At 39.3% G+C, this 27,788-nt stretch overlaps 2 protein-coding genes across 6 annotated transcripts; both read left to right on the top strand.

The window, feature by feature from the left end:
• The first annotated feature begins 451 nt into the window (after positions 1–451).
• chka (choline kinase alpha) lies at positions 452–14,862 on the top strand. Of its 4 annotated transcripts, none has more exons than XM_039683945.2 (12): positions 452–868; positions 1,908–2,016; positions 4,055–4,108; positions 9,179–9,292; positions 9,598–9,731; positions 10,380–10,484; positions 10,739–10,797; positions 10,907–10,994; positions 13,006–13,114; positions 13,217–13,323; positions 13,568–13,649; positions 14,555–14,862. In XM_039683945.2, the coding sequence occupies exons 1-12, from the start codon at positions 633–635 to the stop codon at positions 14,612–14,614; spliced, it is 1,257 nt and encodes a 418-aa protein (XP_039539879.2). In that variant the 5' UTR covers positions 452–632; the 3' UTR covers positions 14,615–14,862. The 4 variants fall into 4 exon arrangements, with proteins under 4 accessions (XP_039539879.2, XP_039539880.2, XP_088972566.1 ...); XM_089116440.1 differs by lacking the exon at positions 452–868 and adding an exon at positions 2,683–2,745; XM_039683946.2 differs by lacking the exon at positions 4,055–4,108 and having other exon boundaries at positions 488–868.
• A 5,464-nt stretch (positions 14,863–20,326) lies between these two features.
• Positions 20,327–27,754, top strand: LOC148977437 (uncharacterized). 2 transcript variants are annotated; one of them, XR_016145392.1, is made up of 2 exons: positions 20,327–27,184; positions 27,599–27,754. XR_016145392.1 is itself a non-coding variant. In XM_089116442.1 (2 exons), the coding sequence occupies exon 2, from the start codon at positions 21,153–21,155 to the stop codon at positions 26,886–26,888; it is 5,736 nt and encodes a 1,911-aa protein (XP_088972568.1). In that variant the 5' UTR covers positions 20,327–20,542; positions 20,957–21,152; the 3' UTR covers positions 26,889–27,754. The 2 variants fall into 2 exon arrangements, 1 of the variants encoding a protein (XP_088972568.1); XM_089116442.1 differs by having other exon boundaries at positions 20,327–20,542; positions 20,957–27,754.
• The last annotated feature ends 34 nt before the right edge of the window (positions 27,755–27,788 follow it).

A 27,788-nucleotide genomic window follows, 5' to 3' on the forward strand; every position in this document is an offset into this window, starting at 1 on the left:
AGTATGATCGAGGTTGTGGCTATGTTATTCTGTTATTACGTAAACAAAACATAAACCCTTTGTCTAATGACAAAATTTTAAGAAAAATATCCAATGACAAGTGAATATCTCATCCATAACTTAATTCACTTAATATTATGTTTATCAGCATTACATTTATTTTTAATTAGCATGGAACGTCAAATTAATCTGTGAAATTGACAACCTTGTTATTCAAGTATAATTATAGTTTGATTGGCTAAATGTAATAACAGAATGATCCACCTTTAATTCATACATGAAAGCTGTAATAGTAATCTCTGCATTTCTCAGGCATTGTTTACTATCGTCATAGCTCGAGCTTGGAATGAAGGGGACGTGACTCTGTTGTCCAATCAAAGAGCAGAATGGGTGTGGTCGGATGACGTGAGGTCAACCCCCCTCGACTTCAACATACTGCGCACGAATCAACGCGTCTGACGCAGAGTATTCTTCAGCATCGTGGGTACAGTTATACAGTATCAATTGGTCCCATTAAATCTGCGTTTAAAACATCTGAAAGCTATAAAACTGCTCAGACAGTCAGCGATTTAATTTATTCCTTGCAGGTTTTGATTATTTACGTTGATACCAGTAACCAACAGACAGCAAATATGAAGACAAAATTCATAAATGGCGTGTCTTCTTCGCCTTCTATGTCTCTGGTTTTATTGGTAAATGAGAATGTCCTCGAAGTCCAGCCAGAGAGTGGGGACGAATGCAAAGACATTATTCGACCGGACGAGCCCGACCACCAGACGAAGCTGAAGGCGTATCTGTGGTGTAAAGAATTCCTTCACGGAGCCTGGAAATGCATAGATGAGTGTGATTTCCAAATCTCCATCATCAGGTATTCTGCGTTGCGCGACTAGATCAGAAACAGATCAAAATGAACATTTTCCCCCACCACTGAAATGGATGTATAATATTTTAGGAAGGGTAACAGTTATTTATAATAGTGGGTTTTTTTTTTTTTTTTTTTTTTTTTTTTGCTGCAGTAGTCATAATACATTTATTCATTTTTTTGAGCATAGACCTGAAAATGAAATTTCACAAAATGCACAAAAATACTTTTTTTAATTTTACGTTTAAAGATATGAAAAATGCACAAAAGTACTATTTTTATTATTGTTAAAATTTTATTTTTTCTTATTATTTTTAAATACATTTTTTAATTTAGCCTATTATTATTTTTATAAATACTATTTGTATTATTATTAATTTGTTTTCCAAATTTGAGCTTGATATCTTAAAAAAAAACGAGCTTGTTTTGTTTTTATTTTGTTTGGGCGCAGTGCCAATTGTTTCCACTAGATAATATTCGTTTGGAAGCTTGTTTCCGCCATTTTCTTCGAATTTGACTTTATAAAGAGATACAATTTGCAACTTCGAGAAAAAAAGTCAGAATTGGTGGAAATAAAAATTAGTTGCAAGATATAAACTCGCAATTGCTGGTTCTGAGTTTTTTTTTTCTTTCAAATCACGAGCTTATATCTCGCAATTCTGACTTTATTTCTCGCAATTGCTAGTTTATATCTCATAATAGGGAGAAAAAGTCGTAAACATCTTTTTTCTGTTTCACTGGAAATGTGAGATAATGGTGTTTCATTTCTTAAAATGATCTTGTATTAAGTTTTGCTCGTTTTGGTCATGAGATAATATTTAACTGCCCAATACAGCAATGTCTCCAAAGTTTCCATGAACATGGCTGTGACTCAAAACCATGTGTTACACAAGTAATATATACAGTGTAAATGAACATACAGATTGTTTTTCAAAAGTTTGCCAGTACTCTTTGTGGTATTGACTAGTTGTAAATACTCATTTATCCTGATTGATTGTGAGAATGCAGTTATTTTCTCTTCCAACATGTACATTTTTGCTTCTAGGGGAGGTCTCAGCAACAAACTGTTCCTCTGCGCTTTGCCAGAGAAGCAACCTAGCCTGGGAGATGAACCACGAAACGTGCTCCTTCGCCTATATGGACAAATTCTGCAGGTGTTTTGATAGTTTTTTACTTGGGGAAATGTGTGAATTAGGTGCCATTTTTCATAATCATCTAATAAGATGCCAAGTAGTATGTTATTGAATACATGATGTGTGTGTGTATATATATATATATATATATACACACACACACACTATATGTATGCATGTATTAGCATTTAAAATAATAATATCCACTCGAGCGCTTAGCAAAAGCCGTACCTGTGCCTTAAATATTTCAAACCCAAATTTTACACAATACATATTCTTTTAAATATTATATGAATGTATAGGTCAAGTTTTTTTTGTGTTTTTTTACTGTAGTAAGATGGGAAGGATATAAACTTTGCTGTTTAGTCTGAAACTAAGTATTGTCTATCTGGAATGACAAGAATGACAAGTTAAAACAATTAAACAGCGTATTCATTTGAGTGTTAAAATGAACAAAAAATACTTTGTGCCTGTTATTTTATAGAAGTAGTGATTGTTGTGAGATTTAAAAACCTAATATTCATTAGGCAGATGGCAACCCCCCTGGATCAGAAATCTCAATTAAGAATCGCCCCCCCCCCCCTAAACAGATTTTGTATTTGTGTGTGTTCCCTCTAAATTTAAAGAGGCAGTTTTTATTGGGTGATGTACCTCCATGGCTGTACTTGCGTGTCTTCTTTGCCGTAGGCTTGCCAAAGGAGCGTGCCTTGAGCACTCTTGTTTCCAGGTGATCCCAACATACCAAACACGGTACAGTATGCGATCCCTGAAGCCACAGCATTGTCTTCAAGTTTATGCGCATCTCAATCTTTAATATCTTTGAGATCTAAGCTCACGGCGTACATTGCTCTGTCTGAAGTATTTTTCTGCCTCTATCTGCTTATTTTCAACTCTTTATTACTCCTTTGAAAAATATATAGGTGCTGGTTACATTAGCAAAGGAGTTGCAGCAGGGTATTTTAACGAATTACGCTGGCATTTCCAATTTTTAATAGTTCATGTCATACCATTATAATAATGATAACAACGTTACTTGTAAAGGGTGTGTTTTATGATTAATATTAAGAAATAGTTTAGTCAGTTTCTGTTTTCTATTTTTTTAATCTTTAGAAATAGTTGTGTATTCAAAGTAATATTTAGTAATATATATGATGAAATCATATATAACAGATATATGAATATATTTCTAAATATAATATGACTGCATTTTTAGGAAGTGACACAATGTTCCCATTAGGGTTTGGCTTTTGTTTTTATTAGTGATGAGTTGCTTTGAATCTCTGGATGTTTTTCAGTTAATTATTCAGAGTAACAGCAGTCACGAAGCTAATGATGTCATACCTGATGAGGTGTCTGTAGGTCCACAGTTCAATCCTTTGAAGCCAGGTGTTTAAAAATGAAAAGAAGCATTAGTTGGAGCCATATTACAAATTCCAGGGTGTGTGGACTTTGCTACATAGTGATTCATAAATAAATCTCTAATTTGTCACGAGTTCAGTTCATTAAGGCCTTTTATGTGAGTTAATTTTCAAACTGTGCACTGATAATAATCTGTGTTGATCTTTATTTAACTAGACACACTTTATTGCTGTCACTAGCATTCATGTTGCTGTTGGGAGATTTACATAGTGTTCATTACTATGGACACCAAACCCTCCAGATTGAGACTTTTTTTATTCTAATGGAGAATAGCATTGTGTACTAAATATTTGTGCTTGGTCTCATTGGAACATGGCTTTGATCATTGCAGTTATGACAGAGGTTTTTTTTAAATATATATATGTGGTTGTCATGAAAAAAAGCATTGGGTCAGGAGGATATCCTAGTCAAGCCTTTTGTTCAACAGGCCATAAATTTCTAGCTATCAACCCTTTCTAACACGCTGTTCTTTTTATCACAAAGTTAATCACAAACTTTCTTAATGTGCTGCCAAAGACATGGATTTATAGTTTATAGTGGGTGACTGTTGCTTAAGGATAAAATGTTGCTACTCAATGAAGATGTCACATAAAACACTTTGTGCTTATGGACAGTCTTTTGCTTTTTCTCTTATTGCTAGATGTCCTGTAATAAAGGGGATTGCAGACAGTCAAACACAGAAAATCACTTTCAAGTAAGTAACATTGGCAAAGGTCTTTTTCTACTGTTTGTATGTGAGCAGAATGTGACTTATTGACTTGGATGTCTAAAAGGGTGTCTTTTGGAGACACACATTGTCTTTATTACTTCTCATCTGACATGTTCTTATTGAGATTATATGCCCAATAAGAGCCCGAATTCATAAAAGCATTTTAGTGAAACTGCTGTTATGTTTACCTCCCAATATCCCATCATCTTCAAAGGCCAAGGGACAAGATATTTGGGTCATCAGAGATGTTTTGTTTGGGCCTGTCGCTTGTGATTTCAAACTTTTAGGTCAAATTCTTCCATGAGTTTCATTCTCGTATTTCAGTGGACTGTCTTCACTCTTCAGTGAAAATTTTGTCACTTGAGGACCCATCTTAAAGGGATAGTTCACCCAAAAATGACAATTCTGTCATTATTTACTCACCCTCAAGTTGTTGTATGAATTTCTTTCTGTAGCTGAACACAAAATAAGATATTTTGAAGAATTCTGGTGGGTGCACAAACTTTGCTTCTATCTAGGATGCAAGTATAGTTTTGTGTCTATTTTCTTGGTGTTATTGTTAATGCAGAGATGGACTTCCTCTCACTGACTATTCATAACACCTGCATGTAGATACTGTCCTTGTGCTGGTGTGAACTGATCTGCTTCAGTAATCCAGTGATTATGCCTTGTGTATTAACAGGCACTGGAAAAACCCAAGCAGCTGCTCAGCAGTCACATGGCCTTTTCTTTGTCAGATAAAAGGGTAGGGAGGGAGAGAGAGACTATGTTCGAAAACATAAATTATTTTCGAAAAATGCTAGCTTTGCTGGCAGTTTATGAAGGTAGGCAGGCTAGGCATGCATTTATATACCACATTTTGGCTACGTCTGCATTAATCGTGATATATTTTTTAAAGGTGCATTGTGCAAGTCTCTGAGTTTTTGCAGAACTATGCCCCCTCTGGCGACAAGCGAAACTGCAACCAGAGGTGTGTACTCTCATGGACCACACACGTATACTTGCCACAAATTTTTTGTTTCAGTCATAATGTCTTTTAGTGGTAATAAAGTTATAAATCTGCAAGGCATTTTAAATATATGAAAGGAAAGCCATTTGAGTAACTCACCCAGTTGTCCACGTCTGTCGCCATGGTTACTATTGCAGTACGACGTCAAACCTGGCGGAAACTGGGGGGTATGACGTCATTGACTGGCGACTCCACACCCCTGCTCACACGCCCCGTTCCTTCACACGATCTAAAAATAGATGGAAACATTTAGGATATTGTAAGTAATCAACTAAACAAAATTGGCCTAGTGGTTTTGGATATTTTACTGCAAAACTCCTGCATATTGTACCTTTAAGGGTAAAGCGCTTTTCACAATACACATCCTTTCAAAGCAGCTTTTCAGAAAATGCATGAGTCCACATTACAAGAGTGATCTGTTATCAGAGATTATTGTCATGTATTTCAGAAATGTACATATACAAATCACAGTTAGCTAAAAATGTACTAATTTAAACAATGGAATAATTTAAGGCAGAAACAATGAGCTCATTTAAGTAATGAATACTTGTTTGTTAACAAATGATTATGATTAAGGGATCTATATTCGGCAGAACTGGCCCTAGAGGGCAAAATTATATGAATCACATCACCTTGTAGTTTCTAGAAAACCTGTGTAAAACCTGTTTCTGTAGATGGCATTTTCATGTTAATGTGCTGTCTGTTAACCTTTGACTGACTTGGCAACAGACCAAAACAAGAACAAATTTGGACATGGACATGACAAGAGCATGAATCATTGTTGCATACCGGTAGTGTTGTATGGGAAATATGATTAGAATTAGAAAACCTGTTTGATTCTCTCAATCATTCATGCTTTCAAGCCAGAGATGGTTTCCTTTGAGGAAGTTTAGTTTCCTTCCACATTTTTCCCATTAGAATTGTCCTCCAATAGTATCCTGTTTAATTTCTGAGAGAACAGGATGTTTTAAAAACAAAATAAACCTGCAGAACAGTTGATATTCCCTCAGCAGGTTTGTTGCGCAAGTGTGTGCAGTGCTTTTACCTCCTAGATAAAAGACGTTCTGAAACTCATTCCTCCAAGTAGCCATTTGTTGTAACATCCAACATGACATCATGACTTTTGCGTAAACATACACGCCACTTTCGAGTCAGGTGGCGTGTTCTCTACGCATTTTGAGCTATCCGTGTGTATCCGCGTGTATGCGTGTATGTCTACGCCATTAACGTCCGCGTCATTCCGCGTGTCTGTACACGCAGTCAAATCTCCAGTTATAAAATGCCATTAACCCCAGTGACGGTTAAGTTTAGGGATGGGGTTGAGGTAAGTCATATCTTTTTTTTACCTAGGATGGTAAGGGAACAGTCATAAATGCCATTAACCCCAGTGACGGTTAGGTTTAGGGACGGGGTTGAGGTAAGTCATATATTTATATAACGTTAAGTCAACGGCGTTCATACACACGCTGAAAGGCGATTATGCGTTTTGATAGCACGCCAAAAATGGAAATACGAATTGGCGTGGCATACACACGCTACTTCATGAGATCAGTCTGTAACATCACACATTCAAGTTGGAGACATGACAAGGAATTATACTGTTAATCTGAATTTGAAATGATGAAAAATATTAATTTCTACAACTTATTTATTCATGGTATCCCAACTAAAAATAAAGCAAACCTTCAAATTTGAATGATTAACCCCATTCGCTACAGACTTGCTTTCCACTCTCTATATAGATTAACATACAGATATTATACTGTCTATTTTAGATCAGTGTTTCCAGCATGTTTCAAATGGATATAGCTTTTCCAACTTCACAACGTACATCATCTATAATTACGAGTCTCCCACTTGTAGGAATGACAGAGACATGCTTGAAATTCGTAACAACGATATTTACGATGGTTTGCCACAGTATTGACTGTGATCTTAAAGGCACTGAAATGCCTTGAAACCATAGACAGTAAAAGAAATAAACTTCAATGGAGTTGGCTGAGCTTACTGCGCAGACTCAAACTGAGCTTGATGACGTAGATGTGACGTGAGCAACCTGTCTCACAGTTGTACGTCTTCTAGTAGCTGTGCCAAGAGGAATCTGAATCATTCCCTTCCGAATCTTACAGAGACTGAGAGCGCGAGCTGTCCACGAGCTAGCAGCAGGATCAGAGGATCAGCTTTATGACTCTCTATGGGCTTCTCCCTTGACTTTATCGGATGTTTTGCCTCCACATCCCCCCGATTGCCCGCAAGCTTCTCTTCCTGTCTATACAGAAATTCGCTAGCTTATAAATCGTTAGCTTATTTGTACAAAAACTGCTTATACGGAGCCATAGAGTAAGATACAAGGTAATGGAGTCTTTTATACATTGTTGTGTTTCTTTAGAAATAAACAATGGCCAAAAGGAGTCTTTAAACGCCTCAGATGTAAAGTTATTTGCTGTGACGCCAATATGAATAGGAGTCAATGGAATGCTAACAAGCGGGTAAAGGCTTGCCAATGCCGGCCCCCAGGGAGGCTTTAGTTTCCGGCTGGTGGATTACTTCCTTGCTTGAAACGCGCAGCTTTGTATGATGCGTTGACGTCATTTCCACTGAAGCATGAAGCTAAGGCGGGGCACATTGAATGCCTTCTCAACCTTTTCAAATAGCCAATAGCGTTTAGTTTACCTCACAGACTGCGAGTCGTACTTGACAGCACCATGGAAACAGCATGGAGAGCATATATGTTGGATTCAATTGTAACGTTAGAGGTTAGAATACGTTCTAGCCATTTCATTCTGAAAACGCAATTTGCGTTTGAGCAACCGAACACACATCTCCAACCAATAATGGCGTGACAGCAGTAGTGATGTCCGGTTTGTGAACGAATCGTTCTTTTGAACCGGTTCTTTTTTTGTGAACCGGTCAAACCAGTTCAGAATCAAATTGTTCAGAACTTAGCGCTGATTCAGTTTTCTAACGTTACTTGCGTTCAGAAGTGCCTGACAGTCACTCCGACTCGAAATAAACAATATCCCGGAGTATATGTTACTCCAGTAACTCCGACAGTTCACTGATGGAACTGATGACACTGAGCATGTGTGTACTACTGAACGCACAGTCAGGTACAGCCACGGTCGCTTTGGCTTGGTGATATTTATAGCATAGGGGGCAGGATGCTTCAGATTCTACAGAGCATTTGATTGGACAGAAGATGTGATGAGAAGCTGAAGACCACGGTGATGTCATAAAAATCTGTGATCCATTTTAGCGGAAATGAGAGACTGTAAATTTTGAATTCTTATATCTCCTAAATGCGAATTTTGCATTGTCATAAGACAGATACATCAGTGGTTACAGTGAATTCTCAAGAAATTCCCAAACATTTCAATTATTCATGTTTGCAATTTCAAATGTTTGCTCTGCCAGATGTTTAGATGACTTCCAATTGGGATTAGTTCAGCAAGTACAGTACTCAATTACTTATAACTAGTGAATATATAATCTCTCCACAATCTAATTTTAGATGATATGTAATAGGAAGGAAAGAATAAAAGCAGAAGTATAGAACGTTTAAAAATCAAAACACCTTACGTAAGTACTTTCCCCACATTGGAAGGCAGCTCTTTCGGTTCTGTGTATTAACACTTGGCAAAGCCTTGTCCAAAAAAACAAGCTTAATGTCATTGCTAGTTAAGCAGCCACAATTAATGACTGGGATGTTTGGCAAGTTCTGCCTTGCTCAGCACAATTGCCTCTTGTTTTGTTTTTTTTCTCATTTAACTCACTTTGCCCAGCACTGCCATTGAATTTGTTTTTGACAATCACAGCAGTTACAAAATGACTGGCTTGTAGACAAAATTGACAGAATTCCTCGTCCGTAATAGCATCACAGTTTTGAATTAAGTTAACTTCAGCTGAACTCCTCTTTCAGGAATTGAGGACCCAATCAAGCTAAACTAAGCACTTTTTCAAGGTTGTCTTCGTGTTTTTTTTTTTGACATTTTGGAGGTTGATTCAGCTTGTGTCTGAACTGTATCCGTATGTTTTTGTGTTTGCAGGGAGCTGATGCCATGGTACTGGAGAGTGTGATGTTTGCTATCCTGGCCGAGAGGGAGCTTGGGCCCAAGCTCTATGGTATCTTTCCACAGGGAAGACTGGAACAGTTTGTCCCAGTGAGTCTTAAAGTTTGCTCTTATGATAAATTACATTAAATTTTTTTTTTTAAAAACTGGCTGTGAAACACAATACACAACTTGATTTGACACTAATAGTTATAAATCCTTTTCTTGCTAATTGAATTGTAAGATAAACCACATGACTTTCTTGGCAAATGCGCCTGTGTCACATTTTCCATTGCTCTGAAAGATGTTCCAGGCTTTTAAATACACAGGAACTTGTGTTTTACCTTTTTGGTTTGCATTTGTTTCTGTTTTAGTCAGCAAAACGCAAACTGACATTGCAATATGTTTGTCTGCAGAGTCGAAAACTGTCCACAGATGAGCTGAGTGTCCCTGGTATATGTGCTGAGATTGCTGAAAAGATCGCCAGGTTTCATGGAATGAGAATGCCCTTCAACAAGGAGCCAAAGTGGCTGTTTGGCACAATGGACAAGTGCGTGATAATAAAAACGTTTGTTTTAAATTCTTACCAATGTTCATGGCGGGTAAGGATCTACATCCTCCTTACTGTCAGGTTGACCGGATTTAACTTCATTCTAGCGAAATTCAGTCTAAATCTCAACAGACTAAAATATCATTTATGTTAACCAAAGAGAATGAAACCAAAAAAAGGTGAAACAAAACGTTTTTGCTTTCTGTTTCATGCTTTCTTGAAAACCCCATAATCTTTAGTATATCTACTGGGACCTAAACAGCATTTATCAACTAATCATATACAGTTACATTTATGTATATAGCTCTTCATACAATACTGATAGTTTCTAAGCATTTTGTCAAATGCGTCAATTAAAGCAGCTCTACAGAAGACTATTATTCAGCTCAATTTAGTTCAGTGTTTCAATTCACTTCAATAACTGTCAAAATGGCAAAGTTAATCAATCAAGAAGGCAATAGTGTCATTATTAAGCTTGATCCGGCTCAATCTTCTCATCCGATAGAAATCATGTCGTTAAATCAGTAATATTAATTGTCATTTTATTACTATATGGATTTTTTTTAAAGAGTTTGTTTTCGCCTGCAAACATTAATATTTTTGTTGATTGTCAACTGCAATCTTTTTGTACTTGCATTATCTGCACAGGTACATGGATCAAGTGCTCCAGCTCACCTTCACCAGGGAACACCATCTGCGGAATTTCTCCCGCCTTATGAGCTTCAACTTGCCTCAAGAGATGGACAGTCTCAAGTAAGATCTCGATTATCTATATTATTCAGTACAGCTGTGATTTCACTTCTAATTTAGAGGAATTATCTTCTCGTCATACACTTCTAGTACTGTTTCATTGACCAGCTTTGTCAGAACCCCTGGAAACTGTTCACACTTTAAGAGATATGAGAGTGACTGATAGCAAGATGAAAGCAAGTAAAAGGTGTTTGTTTGCTGCTCAATATTGATTGACGTATTTGTATGCTTACTTAATCGGCTGCTTGTGAACACAGGTGTCTACTAGAATCTACTCCCTCTCCTGTGGTTTTCTGCCACAATGACTTGCAAGAAGGTTAGACAGGTTTACTGTGATTATTTCATTTTTGTTTCTAAAAATGTACTTTAGTTACTTTTCAATGTTTGATCAAATAGTTTTAAGAGTACTGCCATGTTTTAAACAGGAAACATCTTGCTCCTGAGTGGCCGTGAGAAAGCAGACAGACAGAGGCTCTTGCTGATCGACTTTGAATACAGCAGCTACAACTACAGGTCTGTACTGTGTAGTTACATTCATCCCACACGCGATTCCTCACGTGCTTCATCATGTAGCTAGACTCCAATTTGATTGGAATCTTTTACCTGACCTCCAAACATCTTTGTAGCTTATTTAAAGAACTGGCTGTTTTTCTTTGTTGTTCAAGACCACTCAGTTGTTTCTGATGAGCTTGGAATGCTTAGGGTGCCCCATTTCTGAGAAGGGACCTCCAGACGTTGAAGGCTCTGGCAAAACACAGTTGCTAGGGTACTTGCATTCTTGCACGTGCTCAAACACTGCCCTCACTGAGGCAATCCTCTAAACTGCTCTGTAACACGTTTTTTTTTTTTTTTTTTTGGTAACAGTTTTATTCGAAAAGGGTCCTATATTGGCAAGATCACTGTTCCAGTGGTGGATGGCATGGGTCAAGTCATGTTTTGTTTGTTTTCCCATCTTGCCATCCAATGTGGTCCCCTACGGCATAAGTGACTCACATTGACAGTGTTTGTTCAGCAAAGCGGTAGGAAATTAAGCCTGGCTTCACAGCCACAGAAATGTGTGCTTTGTTTAGTTTCCACAGCAGATGTGAGCCTCTTCACAAAGAGCCGCACAGTCTTTCTTACAAATTAATCTCCTTCAGTTGGTGTAGTCAAATTAAGAGTCATGTTTTCTCTCTTTCTCTTTTTTGTGTGGCTTTGTTCAAGTCTGGTTGAGTACTAGTTAACTGGACCACAATACTATTTCAATCACAACACAGACTGATCTCATGAAATTGCGTGTTTATGGCACGCCAATTCGTATTTCCATTTTTGGCGTGCTATCAACACGCATAATCGCTTTTCAGCGTTACATTACTGTATATATAAATATATGACCTACCTCAACCCCGTCCCTAAACCTACCCGTCACTGAGGTTAATAGCATTTATGAGTGTTACCCTAGGAATAAAAATAATCGCCCCCCAGATGTAGATCTACATTTTGCTTCGTTTCGCTCGGACATTTAACGGTGCGTATACACGCGGAATCACTCGGACATTAAAGGCGTAGATATACACGCTCAAATAGCTCAAAATGTGTATAAATAACGCAATAGATTTACGCAAAAGTCATGATGTCATGTTGCACAACAACATTTAGAATGGTTTTAACATGTTAATGGATTTGACAATGTTAATGTATTTTGGTAAACTATATCCTTTATGCAGCTGCTTCTGCAGAGAAAGTATGGACTTGCTACTGCAAATAGATACACAGATGCTGCTGCATGAATACACAGTTGCAAATCTAGGCAGGTGGAGCTGGGGGAGGTAGAGGATTTCAGAGGAACTTTGATTAGACGTTGCATGACCAGCAAACACTGATCCAGACTATTTAAATGTTGAGCAAGCAATCTCACTGGCTGCAAAATCAGCAGGGGCCAATCAGCTTGTGCCATGTAGTGCATGACTGCATTGCTTGTAGATTGCAGGTGAAGGACCTATCTGTCTGCACCATCTAGAGTTTCATAACTAATCTTGATATTTATTATCACTTGCCAAACAGCATTAGGAAAACATTAACGTTAAATGTTGCACAATATTTTTGGAGATAAGGTCTGGGGACCACCGGGGGGCCACAAGTATGTGCTAAAAGCTTTGAGTAAAATTGGAAAGAAGATTTTACACATTGCATTTTTAGGGCTTTTTAAATTTAAAGTGTTGACTTATCAATTTTATTTAACACTATTTTTGAGGAGGTTGTTGAATCAGCATGCCAGTCTTTGGCATTTGTATTCAGTAGTACATTCAATATTGTACTGAGATCAGTTATTTGCTTGATGTCCTTCAAAACTGATTTATTCAATATTTATTGAAGCCGATCAGAACAGTTTCCAAATACCATGATATTCTCATGAATGTGAGAAACTACCTAACAAAACCTCCACAGTTACCAATGGTCTCTTAATGATCAGGACTTGTGCATTATGCATTATCACAGTAACAAAATGTTGATGGAGTAATGATCTCCTCTCTTTCTCCCACAGAGGATTTGACATTGGAAATTTCTTCTGTGAGTGGACTTATGACTACACCAATGACAAGTTTCCATTTTTCACAGCCAACACCAAAAATTACCCCACCAAATCACAGCAGGTTTGTAAAATATCTCCTATGGGTCATTTTTTTCTTCTGTTCTTAAATCTGCGAATCTAAAAATTACCATGAAAATGACTACATTTATTTTGTTTTTCTCAGATGCTTTTCTTTCGGAGTTATCTGTTGGAATCTAATGCTGGATTTGAAAACTTAACTGAAGAGGACCAACTGAAACTCATAGAAGATATGCTAGTGGAGGTTAACAGGTGAAATACCTACCTCAGATATGTCTTACTTGGGTATTTTTGCCATCAAATTGTAATTTTATAGATGATTGCGCAACATTCTTGTGCTTGTTGATTTTGAAATGAGGCCCATTGAACCAAAAGGCCTCAGAGGCCTCTTACTGTACTACTGTGAATATTTTAAGAGGTTTGGACCAAGTCCAGCAGTGATTCACCATATGTTCTTTCAATCTGTACTCTGTGTACTCAATGCTCTCTCATTTAGGTTTGCCCTGGCCTCCCACTTCTTCTGGGGATTGTGGTCCATGATCCAAGCCAAAATATCAACTATTGAGTTTGGGTACATGGTGAGTCATTGTAGAAAAGCCATCAAGTCTTTGTGTGTGTGTTGAGTTATTGGTAATCATGAACCAGAGAGTATATTCAATTATACACCGTGTAGCTCTTAGGTAACCCAGGAATTTTATCACAGGAGATGAGATATGAGAAGATACAGTAATTGTGATATTTGTGCTGCCTGATAACATTAGGACAGTACGCAAATATGTGTGAGGTCAGGCTAACGTAACGTGTAAACCTATTGGGCGTGTGTGTCACAGTAACGTTTTTTTATATACAACTTTACAACAACGAAAGCATAAAATGAACGATTTACAATAGGGCTGTCAAAACGATTAATCACGATTAATCGCGATTAATCGCGATTAATCGCATCCAAAATAAAAGTTTGTGTTTACATAATATATGTGGGGGCACTGTGTATAATTATTTTGTATATTAATACACACACATGCTTGTATACAGTATATTTAAGAAATATTTTCATGTATATACTGTATATAGATTTATATATAATTTATATGATATATAAATATAAATATTTTATATATAAATAATATTTTTTTCTTAAATATACATGCATTTGTGTGTATTTATCCATATACAAAATAATTACACACAGTGGACCCACATACATTATGTAAACACAAACTTTTATTTTGGATGCGATTAATCGCAATTAATCGTTTGACAGCCTCCAATTTACAATGAGTCTTAAATAATAATTAATTAAAAATGGGGTCAAGTTCAAGTTACTTTTTATAAACAAAAGGACACTGAGGTCCAAGATATAGTCCAAATAATGCACCCATACCTTGTTGAACTGATTTGTTATTACTATAATTTAAATGTTAAAAACTGTCTAATAGTTAAATAGTAACAGACTAAACATTTGTCTTATTTTCTTATTCAGGAATACGCCATGACCAGGTTTGATGCATACTTTGAGCTGAAAAGGAAGCTCAAGGTTTAAGGGAAAAATGCATAATTTCCCAACGGATCGAAGGAAGAGGGAACAAGCGCTCACATGGTGTCAGGAAAAGAGCGGAGCACATTTGAGATGTGTTTGAAAGAGGATGCTCTGAGTGATTCAGCTGTGCGGCATAGACCAAAATCAGTGCAACATACACATATTTAAAAAACGAAACAAAAAGGCTCTGCATTGAGTACTCCATATGCTGCTTCTCAGTGTTTACAACTTTAAGCTTCTGAGCTTTTAGATCGTTCGAGAGAAAAATAGAAGACAATAACAAGGTCACGTGCCAGAAAAAGAAAAATATTTTGTGCAGCTGCGATTTGATTCATAAGTCAAAGAATTGTGTGGTGGAAAGTTCTTCATACTAACTTAAACCTTGCGGTATTTCTTATCATCAACTAGTCATTTGCTGTAGTGTTATCTATACAACCGGTGGTAGAATGTGTGCTGTGAAAGAGAAAGGTTCAAAAACTGATCCTTTTACCAGAAAATGGTACAACAGACCAAACTATGTTGACACTGTTATTCTGACGATTCAGTATTGTGTTTCCAAGTTCTCGGTTTCCATATTATGTGACCATTTTCGTGTTCTTTTTACTGTATGATTTACCTCTTTTCTACTTGAACTTCTAGCAGATTATTTCATTTCTATTTCTAGTAGATCCGCATGATGTGAAATACCTGTGGGACCGTGCCATCTGTGTTTCTTCTTAGGAGGAGATGGTATAAATGAAATATCTATTAATGGTGTAAAACTTTATGGTTTTGATCACAGTGATCTCTTTCACCTCTTATCAGAGGTGCTTGTGTATTTTATAAGAAGAAGTGCCCAATATGAGAATACTCCCAGTTGTGTCCGATTTGAAATTAAATTAATAACTTGTAAATGTAATCTTTCCCTAAAAAATTCAATTATATTGGTTCAATTATAGTTTTGCATTGAGAACACAAGTGAAAGTTTATGAAAGTTTATTCTTGTAAAATTATTTTATGCTATAAAATAGCTTTACAACTAAACAATATTTACATAATGCACTTAATGTTTTTCATTTTACTCTGTATAACACTAAATTGTGTTTTTTTATATACTTAAAATGTGAGTATTATACATTATTGAGGCAGTCTGGCTTTTTACTAACGGTAATGCTCAAGGCACTTTTCTCAATCAGTTTTGTGAAAACGTTTTAGTACTTGCAAGTGTAACTTTTCTATTATTTTTCTGCAATGGAAGATGTATTTTTCTTAATAAGAAAGTGTTCTCTGTCCTTACTGGTATAATGTCAGTGGACCTCTTGATCATTTTTTTTTTACTGTAATATACTGGCGATCACATATCTTAAACCATATAAAACAAAACAAAAAATGTTAATATTTATTTACATGTTACTATATAACTGGTCTTTATTAATCTATACCGATTTTTGGAACATCATTAACCATGGGAAGAAAAAAAGTGGAAGTATAGTGTTGAATGTAAATAAAAATAAAAAAATAATAATAAATGAGTAAGTCCAAGAGGAATATGAATCCTTTGTATTTTAAAATCAGGTGTTTAGACCAGCTTTACTAACTTATTCATCTGTCAACATCAATATCAAGCTTGTGATGCTTGTTCTCTCTAATTATATATTAGAAATGTGGAATAGAAAAGAAAAATGATTTACACTTCTGCTTACAAAAGATGTGACACCATTCAACAGAATGTAATGTACTTATTCATGCTTCGCATATTACTGTGAATAAAGATTTGAAAATGACTTCAATTGACATGTTCTTTTCTTTCCTCATCCCTGCCCCTAATCTCACAAAAGATGAATTAAACTGGAATTAAATTAGGTGATTAGCTGATCATGTTCCAAGTCTTGATTTACTGATGATAATTATAAATGAGGAAAAATTATGTAATCGACCATTATTTATTAAAACTCAACCTTGATCATCAAAATGGCATATTTAAAGGTTTTCCTCGAAAATAATGTCTTTATGCATTAAAATAGCTTGAATGAACTACTACACCTATGCTTCAGTTAGGAGCATGAATCTGCAAATTGGTCTCTACCTCCATTCAATCACACCAGCAGCTCCACTGATAGCCTGATCCTCACAGTCAACTATAGTAAACGTTACACAATACCAAATGTAAATGATGGTTTGAATAAGCGATATATTTTAACCAGAAACTGATTCAGAAGAAGGACGTGCAATTTTTTTTAGTAGCACTGGTAGCCTAGACTTGTTTAAAGCCACAATATGTAATTTTTCTGCTTTAAAAATAGCAAAAATAACTGTATCTATGTTATATATTTATATTAGATGTGTACTACATTATCCCGACAGTTTCCACCAACTTTAAAATACGGAGAAATTTATAGTTTAATTCGAAGACACGGGACGTTTGTTTATTTCCGTTTCGTCGCCCGTCTATGGCGTCATATAACCTTTGACTCCTCTATTTTCTCTAACTTCCTTGCGGAACCCGGCGAAACCGCCAAACACAAAGGGGAACACTGGACTACCGCCAATAAAGCAAAGAAAATAACGAAGAAAAAAAAGTTGTACGTATTTTTATGTGTGTAAATCACGTGCCCGCTGACGAGCGCTCACTCTTAAGAGACAGACTGTCCCCGGTGCTGCTCGCGCGTCACCAGGTCGTCTCATTCAAATCAGCCAGCTGTTGCTGTTAGCGAGCCGCGCACATTGAATACTCATATGAGTCAGGCTGCGAATGTATGTGCCCGCTTCAGCGCGCTCATGCTTACTAAATAAACGCCTCACATCCGGCGCCGTGCACTCACTACATTCCCTTTAGCCTTAGCACATAGTGGATGCATAACGCAAACCCAGTCAAACGTTTGACTGCAGTATCTTATGTGCCTTATAATCCGGTGCGCTCTATATGAAAAATGTTCTAAATAGGTCATTCATTGAAGGGGCGTAATATAAATATATTTGTCTGTATTATAGTTATGGACCACGATTACGCTTTGCCTGCACGTTCTGCTGCTACAGCCAGCTCAGTAAAGCTCAAACGTACGGGTGAAAAATATGACCCGAGAAGAGTTTGGGACAGGAGAAGCATAACACAGGTAAACATTGGGGTTGCATTTAAAGCTTCTTGACAAGCTAAATCTACAGAGAGATGCCGTATATATTTTGTGAAACGATGATGTCATGTCATGAGCTGAGCTGGTTGTCATTGACAGCGACAACAACTCCCGTGAGCCCACGCTCTTTCCCGACGTCATCAAAGTACGTATTTTGTTATTATTTTAAATGAGTGACCCCTGGTGGCCAAAAATCGCATACTGTACGTTTAACTACTGCGCTCTATTACTGGTAGGTGTGGCCTCTTAGGGCAGTGATTGTTGTTGTTGTCTTTCATCCACATAAGCCAAAAATTCATTTTCTGGCTTTTCTCAGTCAAGAAAGCTCCAAATTCAAAAATATTTTTACATTTCTTCTACATATTTGACCCATTTTAAATACACATTCATCTTTCCAGAGGTGAAGTATCCCTTTAAGGTCATTTAGGGGGCGATTTCGGACATAGCTAGTTTCTATTCTCCATCTCAGAGTAAGGCTGCTGCTGCCTTGTTCCTTCTAAAACTCAGCATCCTTAGAAATGCTTGGAGAAAAAGTTGATGGGATTGGTTACATGTTTGTGATGGTAGGAAACAGCAGCAGGTTCAAACCTTGTTTATGAGCCTTTCTTCAGTAAACTGCAGGTTTTTTAAGGAGAAAATACTCAGCAGTAGCATGACTGATGAATTTGCACGTTTTGTCTAAGTTAGAGCATACTAAAAACGCCACATAGACATAAACAACATTAATAACTTCTACTTAAAACTTTAATAACACATGGCAAAAATTTGGAAAGCCAAACATTGATACATTTACACTGGTATGCATGTCAGTTTTTGATCAGAAAGCAGGTTTAGCCTGTGTTTTCAGAGGTTTTCTAAAGGTATCGATTAAAAGTAACTGTAACAGAACTCTAATAATGGCAACATTTTCTAGACGATTCTCTGCGAAGTTTCAGATTGCCATTCGTTTGATACCAGTGAACATCTAGGCATTGATCTGTACCACACATAAAAACGATGACACCACAGGGGTGTGGCGTGCCTGTAAACCGTCCAAACCCATAAATCACTTAATAATGAGTAATGCTACATGTTTTGCCCTATATGTAGCCTAATGCCAACCCTTTTAAACGTCAAAGTTCATTATTGGATTCAAGTATCAAAGTTCTGAATGAATTCATACTTTGCAGTCTCCACGGATACCTGGCGTGCAACAAACGCTGGCAATATGGCGAGTCGACAAACAGTGGCCAGCCCGGGGATTTGCTGCCTTGCAAATTTACAATTCCAATTAGACCCGTCACTCAACACAATGTTAAAATAGATATCAAGAAAAGATTAACATACTCGGAACTCCATACACAGCACCCGCTGGTGTTTTCATTGCTTTAAAGCTGGTAATAAGTCCCAGACTTGGAGTTTTTAGATATTTAACGTTAGAGAATCCGTTACTTTACACCGCACAAAAAATGAAACCATACAAAAGTAAAGATAGCTATCTTTTTTAAAAAAAGAGTGGATGGGTTAACAAACGCTGCCGCATGGGAGGTGAAAAACAGGAATATCTTCATAGTCAACGCAAATTAAGGTCCGTTTGCTCATCATGTTTGCAGCTAAGTTACACAAAGTGACATGGTGTGATATAGTCTTCATCTAAATGTACACCCTGCCTGCCGGCGAATGACAGTTTGATAAGTAACGTTAGGCCTAGTACAAAATAAAAAACGTATCCCAACTGTTATACATATATGATATGGCTAGCAGGATGTCAAACTTTGTAGCCTACCTGCTTATCACTCCACAAAGTAGCCGTCAACCCTCCGTTTTTCTCGTGTATTCAGCCCTTTTCCAGCTGTCTTCCCGTTTTAGTATTTTCCCGTAAAAATATCCCGTATTTTTACACTCTATTTGTGTGAGATTCGGCTTGAAGTCGTTCTTCAACCTCAGATGCGGCCCCGCGCGACACAAGTGTGTTTAATAATGTCAAATTAAAAGTTCGAGGATAAAATATTTTTGTTTTGATAATCTTTTTTCGTGCTGTAATATAATGCACTTAATTCAATTCAAATGTATTTGTATAACGCTTTTCTCAATATTGTTTCAAAGCAGATGCATTTCAGAAGTGTAGGCTACATGGACAAATACATTTAGTTAATCGTGTAGCCCTACTAACTATATCGCCAGCGTGGAGTCGTCTCTTCACAGGGGCTCGATCATCGCAGGTGCTGGGGCATCTGAAGTCTCCATGAGAGGCTGGAATCTGGATAAAAATTGAAGCTGACTAGCATCCCGAGATAACAGCAGAAAAGCAAATGGGAAATAATTAGCATAGCTGCTGTTCATAATATTAATGCATTTGATCTGATTCAACAGAGGAATAAAAAAATAAGCATTATGTGAATGCTTGGCTAAAGAGATACGTCTATGATGTGATGTGATGCATTGACTAACAACTAGAGCACAAGTACTTGATTATAATTTTAACTGTACTGTCATTTGATATTATAAAGTTAATATATTTTAAATGGTATTTTAATGTAATGTAGAAATATGGTATTTTAATGTAATGTAGAAATGTGGTTGCCTATTAATTGTAGGTTTTTAAAGTACTGTGCTTGTAGAAAAGGCCACCCCTTTGAAATGGACTCTTCCGATCTCCCCCGCCTCTGTTCGTGAGTTGGACTGCTCGTAAAAGTTGCACGGAGAGTTAATAAGCAAGATCGCCTGACTAGAGGATGTGCTGACATGTTTATAGTGAATAAAAGTTGTAAATAGCAGTTAAGTTCGATCGAAGTGCTGTCATTCAAGGATTTAAAGATTATGTGTGTGCGTGCAGCTAATAGTAAGTACATTTGCATATTTATCGCATGATGCATCCGTGAGGGAGATTTGAATAGGCTGTCGCAGCATTGTATCGGAGTGTTCATATTGTTGGTTATGTTTGCCTTTGTATTGTCACTTAAATAGCAAGTTATCCTCCCGTATTGTTATAAGTATAGGGACATATATTTATATGTTGTGTGGACCTCAATTGGGTCTCGGGGAACATGTACGGGCATGTTAGCACTACGTGAGTTAGACATACAGTGAGAAAATAATCGAGACAGTTATAAATATATGTATATTATCACATTGCTTTATTTCTTTAATTCCCTTTAATACATCCTTGATTATATTTATACCAGAATTGTAGAGCTGTTGTAGATCTGTGATTTGTAATTCATTTTATTCATATTCTGTATATTGTTTGTTACAGAACCACATACATGGTCGCATACATGGTTACATGCCTGACCTTTGTACAATAAAGACCCAAACTACTCTGGTGTGAGACATCCTGTTCTAACCGGACCTCCTGTAGCCGTTCAAGTAATCCGAACCAGAAAGTATAAAGAGTGGTTAGCAGTATTTTACATGGTCCTTCGAGCCGGAGTGAGTGGACTGCTACAGCTATGTCTCATCCAGAAAGAGAAACCCCTGTCGCACGACCACGGAGACGAGTTTGCCCTCCAGCTTACTTCGAAGACTATGAGCTCAGTGGACCTGGGTCTCGTCGACAGCAATCATGGTCGTCTAACTACCAAGCTGTACAGGAGCATGAACCACTAAATCCTACAGATCATTCCAGATCCACTTCACCAGTCAGCCAGGCATCAGATTGTGCAGAATGGAGATTGACTGACCGCTGGGACAGCACTTCTGTAAAACTGAGAGAAGAGAATGCTATACTGCAAAGGCAAGTGCAACAGTTACCAGAGTTAACAGCTATGTTTGAAGAGATTAAGAGGGAGAACGCAGCTTTGCAACGACAGGCCAGCCAGCTTCCTGAGATCATCACAACACTACAGGAGATGCGTCAACAGAATGCTGTACTCTGTAATGAGCTTCAAAGTCTGAAATCTGAGCGTAGAGATTTACCCAAGTCAGTCACTACACCAATGCCACTACCACGCTCTTACTCTCCAGTAGTCAACATGCCGACTCCACAGTCGTACCGCCCAATACCAGCCACACGCTCCAGATTGACACCACTTGCTGTTAAGAGACAGTCATATCCAGCTGCATTAGGAGAAAGCTCTGAGCTGAATGAGGACTTAAGAAACATGAACATTTCTTCTTCTACAAATGAGAGAATCCCTTTGACAACACAGTTTAGTTACACACCCCATAGCAGGTATGATAACTCTAACCTGTATTCCCCGCCACCTGAGCAGCCTGATTATGTGGTTCCATCACTGGACTTTCAGACACCAGCCCATGCCGAATATAGTTTGGAGCATCCATTACCTTCATTTTCCAACGAGAAAACCTACAGAGGCCCAGCACCTACCATACCTTTCCTTAAGTCTCCTGACCCTAGGGAGTTTTCAAGGCTGAGAATTGCTCTGGAGAACATCCTGCCTGATGATGCCTCAGAACACTTTAAGTTTCAAATCCTCACAGACCATCTGAAACTAGAGGAGGCCCTCTTAGTGGCAGACTCTTACAGCAATTCAAGGTTTCCCTTCACCAACACTATGAGTGCTCTGACTAAAATGTATGGTCAACCTCATCAATTAGCCTTGCAACGAATCTCTGAGCTGATGGATGGATCCAGCATACGCAGTGGAGATATTAGAGCCTTTAGGATGTTTGGACTCCAGGTACGCTCTCTTGTCAGTATGTTGCAGCAGTTGGGTCACAAAGGTAAAGTAGAGCTGGAATGTGGATCACATGTATCTCGTCTTCAGAGTAAACTGCCACATGACCTTAGATCCAGTTTTAAGAGATATACTTACCCACTGCGAGTTGAAATTCCTACACTGCTACACTTTGCAGATTGGCTGGAATACGAGCTTCAAGTGCAGGAGGATGCTAGTCAGTATGCATGTCACCCAAAACAGGATTCCTCTGCACATCTCAGGGAGGTGAGAAGAGAGCCTAAGCAGTTTCGCAGACCAACTACAGTTCTCCTTGGGACTGGAAAGTCACCGTCCACACTGATGTCGTCAGCCACGTCCAAGCCAGATCCAGACCGAGCGGAGAAGGGAAAGGCCTTTTGTCCATACTGTGACAACGACAAGCATTATTTGAATGGCTGTGATAACTTCAAGCTTCTTAACAAAGACCAGAAGATAGACTGGATAAAGACTAAAAACCGATGCTGGCGTTGTGGTCGTGGACATCAAGCAGCCAACTGCACACTAAAGACTTGCTGTCCAACTTGTAGCAGAAAGCACCTTCTAGTACTGCATGAAGTCAACGATCAAGTCAATCCATATAAGCAGAACACTGTTCCGTCTAGTGCAGTTTTGTATCTTGATCGCTCAACGTCCAGTAGCAAAGTGCTTCTTAAGGTGGCAAAGGTACTACTTCGGAATGGTAACAGAGCGATTGAAGCTTATGCAGTGTTGGACGATGGATCAGAGCGGACCATCATTTTGCATGATGCAGTAGAGAGATTGGGACTTGTGGGAAAACCTGAGGAGCTTATGCTTCGCACAGTGAGACAAGATACTCAGGTAGTTCACGGCGCAGCAGTGAGTTTCACAGTGTCTCCAACTGTTAACCCCAGCAAAGTCTACAAGATCGGTAATGCCTTCACAGCCAATGTACTTAGCCTGGCAGAACATACTCACCCAGTCAGTGTGCTGCAAAGAAAGTTCAAGCATCTCTCCGGGTTACCGCTGCAGCATCTAAACAAGGTACAACCTGTGCTTCTCATTGGCTCTGACTGCCCACACCTTATCACACCTATACAGCCAGTCAGACTGGGGCCCCCTGGTGGTCCGGCAGCAGTGAGAACCCGTCTGGGATGGACACTGCAGGGTCCAACTCAGGAGTTGAGCAGTCATCCTTCCTCTGATCAATGCTTCTTCACCTCGCTGCGGCCCGTCAATGACCTTTATGCCAACGTTGAGAGATTATGGCAAATGGATGTTCTACCTTACCAGAGCGAAAAGGTGATCACCAGGTCACGGCAAGACAAAGAGTGTATTCAGCTTCTGCAGGAAACCACTGTGAGGGTGGATGTTGCTGGTGTTCGACGATACGCTACTCCTCTGCTACGTGTTAAGAACATGCCTCGTCTCCATGCACCTAAGGAGGCGGTTATACCTCAGTTAAGGGCAATCGAGAAACGACTGGAAAGGAACCCCGATCTGGCTGCAGTATACCAAGAGGAGCTAACCAAGCTAGTAAAAGCTGGGTATGTTGTCAAACTTGATCAGGAACAGGTGAACCAAACAGAGGAAGCCTGGTACATTCCGCACCACATAGTGCAACATAATGAGAAGAAAAGGGTGGTCTTCAACTGTTCATTCTCATACCAAGGGCATAACCTGAACGAGCTCCTCCTTCCTGGTCCAACACTTGGTCCGTCACTTCTGGCAGTCCTTTTGCGTTTCCGGGAGCACTCCATTGCCATAAGTAGCGACATCCGGGGTATGTTCCATCAGGTACGCCTCTTGCCAAAGGACAGACCCCTACTGAGATACATCTGGAGAGATATGCAAAGAGAACGAATCCCTGATGTCTATGAATGGCAGGTACTACCTTTCGGGACTACTTGCAGTCCGTGTTGTGCATCCTTTTCGCTCCAGAAACATGTAATGGATCACAGCCGGCCTGGAGAGGACACACGTGTTTCAGTGGAGAAGTCATTTTATGTGGATAATTGTCTTCAGAGCTTTGCTTCCCGTGACATGGCCAAGAATCTGGTCGACAAACTCTGCAGCCTTCTAGCATCTGGTGGCTTTGAGTTACGACAGTGGGCTAGCAACGACCCTTTAGTCATCAGTCATCTGCCAGAGGAAATTCAGTCTCAGAGCAGCATCCTCTGGCTCCGTGAAGGTCATGAAGAGGCTCAAGAATCAACACTTGGCCTGCATTGGAATTGTCAATCTGACACACTTTCTTATAAACAACGCAAACCTGACCATCAAGTGCCCACAATGCGAAGCATATATCAGATTCTTGCTCGCCAGTACGACCCACTTGGCTACATCGTACCATTCACCACTCGAGCTAAGGTGTTGGTACAGAGGTTGTGGGACAAAAAGAGGGAGTGGGATGACCCACGGCTACCAGAAGACCTACTAGACTCTTGGAAACACTGGGAGAGCGAGTTGGAAGGCCTGCAGCATATCACTCTGCCCAGATGTTATTGTAGTATGGAGCTAGACTGTTCCAATAATCATAGGCAGCTTCATGTCTTTTGCGATGCCTCAGAAAAGGCCTACGGATCTGTGGCTTACTTAAGAACAGAAAGCCCTCAAGGTATGGTGGAGGTAGCCTTTGTAGCAGCTAGGTCCCGTGTTGCCCCCAAGAAACAACAGAGCATTCCTCGTCTAGAGCTGTGTGCTGCACTTACAGGGGCGCAGCTTGCTAAAGTCCTGAAGACCGAGTTAACATTACCACTCAGTAACGTCACTCTGTGGTCCGACTCAACTACGGTACTGACCTGGCTTTTATCAGATTCCTGCCGCTTTAAGGTTTTTGTGGGGACCAGAGTGGCAGAGATACAGGACCTAACTGAATCTGACACCTGGCGTTATGTACCATCAGGTGACAACCCTGCAGATGCCATAACGAGAGGGAAGTCTCCCTCTGATCTCAACAGAGATAGCATATGGAACCAAGGTCCAGTATTCCTCAGACAACCAGCAGAACACTGGCCAGAGATGCCACTATTAGCTCACCTAAACCAAGACAATGAGTTAAAAAGGTCAACCTTCGGTGGACTGTTAACCTCTGCTCTGCCACTGCCAGATCCTCAGCAATTTCACACGTTCACAGACTACTTGAAGGCTCTTATGCAACCATCCAATGAGAACCTTCCTCCTGTTGCGACTGCAGAGGAATATAAAGAAGCTGAGCTCAAGGCCCTCCGTCAGATCCAAGCAGATTCCTTTTCTGAAGAGGTGTCTCATCTGCAATCTGGTAAACCTTTACCAAGTAACAGTAGACTGCTGTGCCTAGCCCCTGATCTGGACCCTGATACCAATCTCATACGTGTTGGCGGTCGTCTCCGACGGATCAGCGAATTAGAAGAAGAGACTGTTCATCCTATTGTTCTTGACCCACGTCACCCATTAACCAAGCTGGTCATTAAAGATTACGATGATCGTTTGCATCACCCTGGACCGGAGAGGGTATTTGCAGAGCTCAGGAGGAAATACTGGGTATTAAAGGGACGAGCAGCAGTCAGACATCACCAGCGTCAATGCACTGAATGCCAAAAATGGCGGGCTAAACCGCAACCCCCAAGAATGGCTGACCTCCCACCAGCAAGGTTGAGGATTCACCGGCCAGTTTTCTATTCAACTGGCATAGATTGCTTCGGCCCTTATCTCATAAAGGTGGGACGCAGAAATGAGAAACGTTGGGGGATCATTTTCAAGTGTATGACCGTCCGTGCAGTGCATATTGATCTTCTTGCAAGTCTGGATAGTGATTCATTCCTTATGGCCCTTCGTCGCTTCATTGCTCGGCGAGGTAAACCCTTCGAAATCCTTTCAGATCAAGGAACAAATTTCAAAGGTGGAGAAAAGGAACTTCGTGATGCCTTCGCAGCTCTTCAGCCTGAACTCCAGGCTCAACTGGCAAGCCAGCAAATTAGGTTCACATTCAATCCACCCAGTGCACCACACTTTGGTGGATGCTGGGAGCGAGAGATTCGATCTCTGAAAACAGCCCTGCAAGTGATCCTCGGAGCACAGACTGTAACTGAAGAAGTGTTGAGGACTGTTCTCATTGAGATAGAGGGTCTACTGAACGCTAAACCGATTGGCTATGCATCTTCAGATATTGCTGACCCAGATCCCGTTACACCCAACATCTTGTTGATGGGGCGGCGGGACGCCTCACTTCCACAAGTGACATACCAGGATACCGAACTCCTTAGCAGAAGGAGATGGAGACATAGTCAGCTACTAGCTGATCACTTTTGGAGGCAATTCATTCGCAATTACTTACCCAGTCTTCAAGCCAGACATAAATGGATGTCAGAAAAGGACAATCTACGGGTAGGCGAAATCGTTATGATTGTGGATCAGCAGCTACCTCGTGCACTGTGGCCAGTGGGAAAGATAACACAGGTCTATCCAGGGAATGACAACCGAGTCAGATCAGCTGAGATCAAAGTAAAGGACAAAACTTACATAAGACCGGTAACCAAGATCATCAGTCTACCGCCTCTTCCTGAGTAACTTATCGATAACTCAACACTTAGTATGGCCTTTTAGTTGTTCAAATTCACGTTGTGAATTTGGGGGCGGCTGTAGAAAAGGCCACCCCTTTGAAATGGACTCTTCCGATCTCCCCCGCCTCTGTTCGTGAGTTGGACTGCTCGTAAAAGTTGCACGGAGAGTTAATAAGCAAGATCGCCTGACTAGAGGATGTGCTGACATGTTTATAGTGAATAAAAGTTGTAAATAGCAGTTAAGTTCGATCGAAGTGCTGTCATTCAAGGATTTAAAGATTATGTGTGTGCGTGCAGCTAATAGTAAGTACATTTGCATATTTATCGCATGATGCATCCGTGAGGGAGATTTGAATAGGCTGTCGCAGCATTGTATCGGAGTGTTCATATTGTTGGTTATGTTTGCCTTTGTATTGTCACTTAAATAGCAAGTTATCCTCCCGTATTGTTATAAGTATAGGGACATATATTTATATGTTGTGTGGACCTCAATTGGGTCTCGGGGAACATGTACGGGCATGTTAGCACTACGTGAGTTAGACATACAGTGAGAAAATAATCGAGACAGTTATAAATATATGTATATTATCACATTGCTTTATTTCTTTAATTCCCTTTAATACATCCTTGATTATATTTATACCAGAATTGTAGAGCTGTTGTAGATCTGTGATTTGTAATTCATTTTATTCATATTCTGTATATTGTTTGTTACAGAACCACATACATGGTCGCATACATGGTTACATGCCTGACCTTTGTACAATAAAGACCCAAACTACTCTGGTGTGAGACATCCTGTTCTAACCGGACCTCCTGTAGCCGTTCAAGTAATCCGAACCAGAAAGTATAAAGAGTGGTTAGCAGTATTTTACAGTGCTGCCAAATCTAGAGCGACTATAACATT

The sequence above is a fragment of the Pimephales promelas genome, chromosome 10 (genome assembly GCF_988280905.1).
Source record: "Pimephales promelas chromosome 10, fPimPro1.hap1.1, whole genome shotgun sequence".
NCBI classification, from domain to species: Eukaryota; Metazoa; Chordata; class Actinopteri; order Cypriniformes; family Leuciscidae; genus Pimephales; species Pimephales promelas.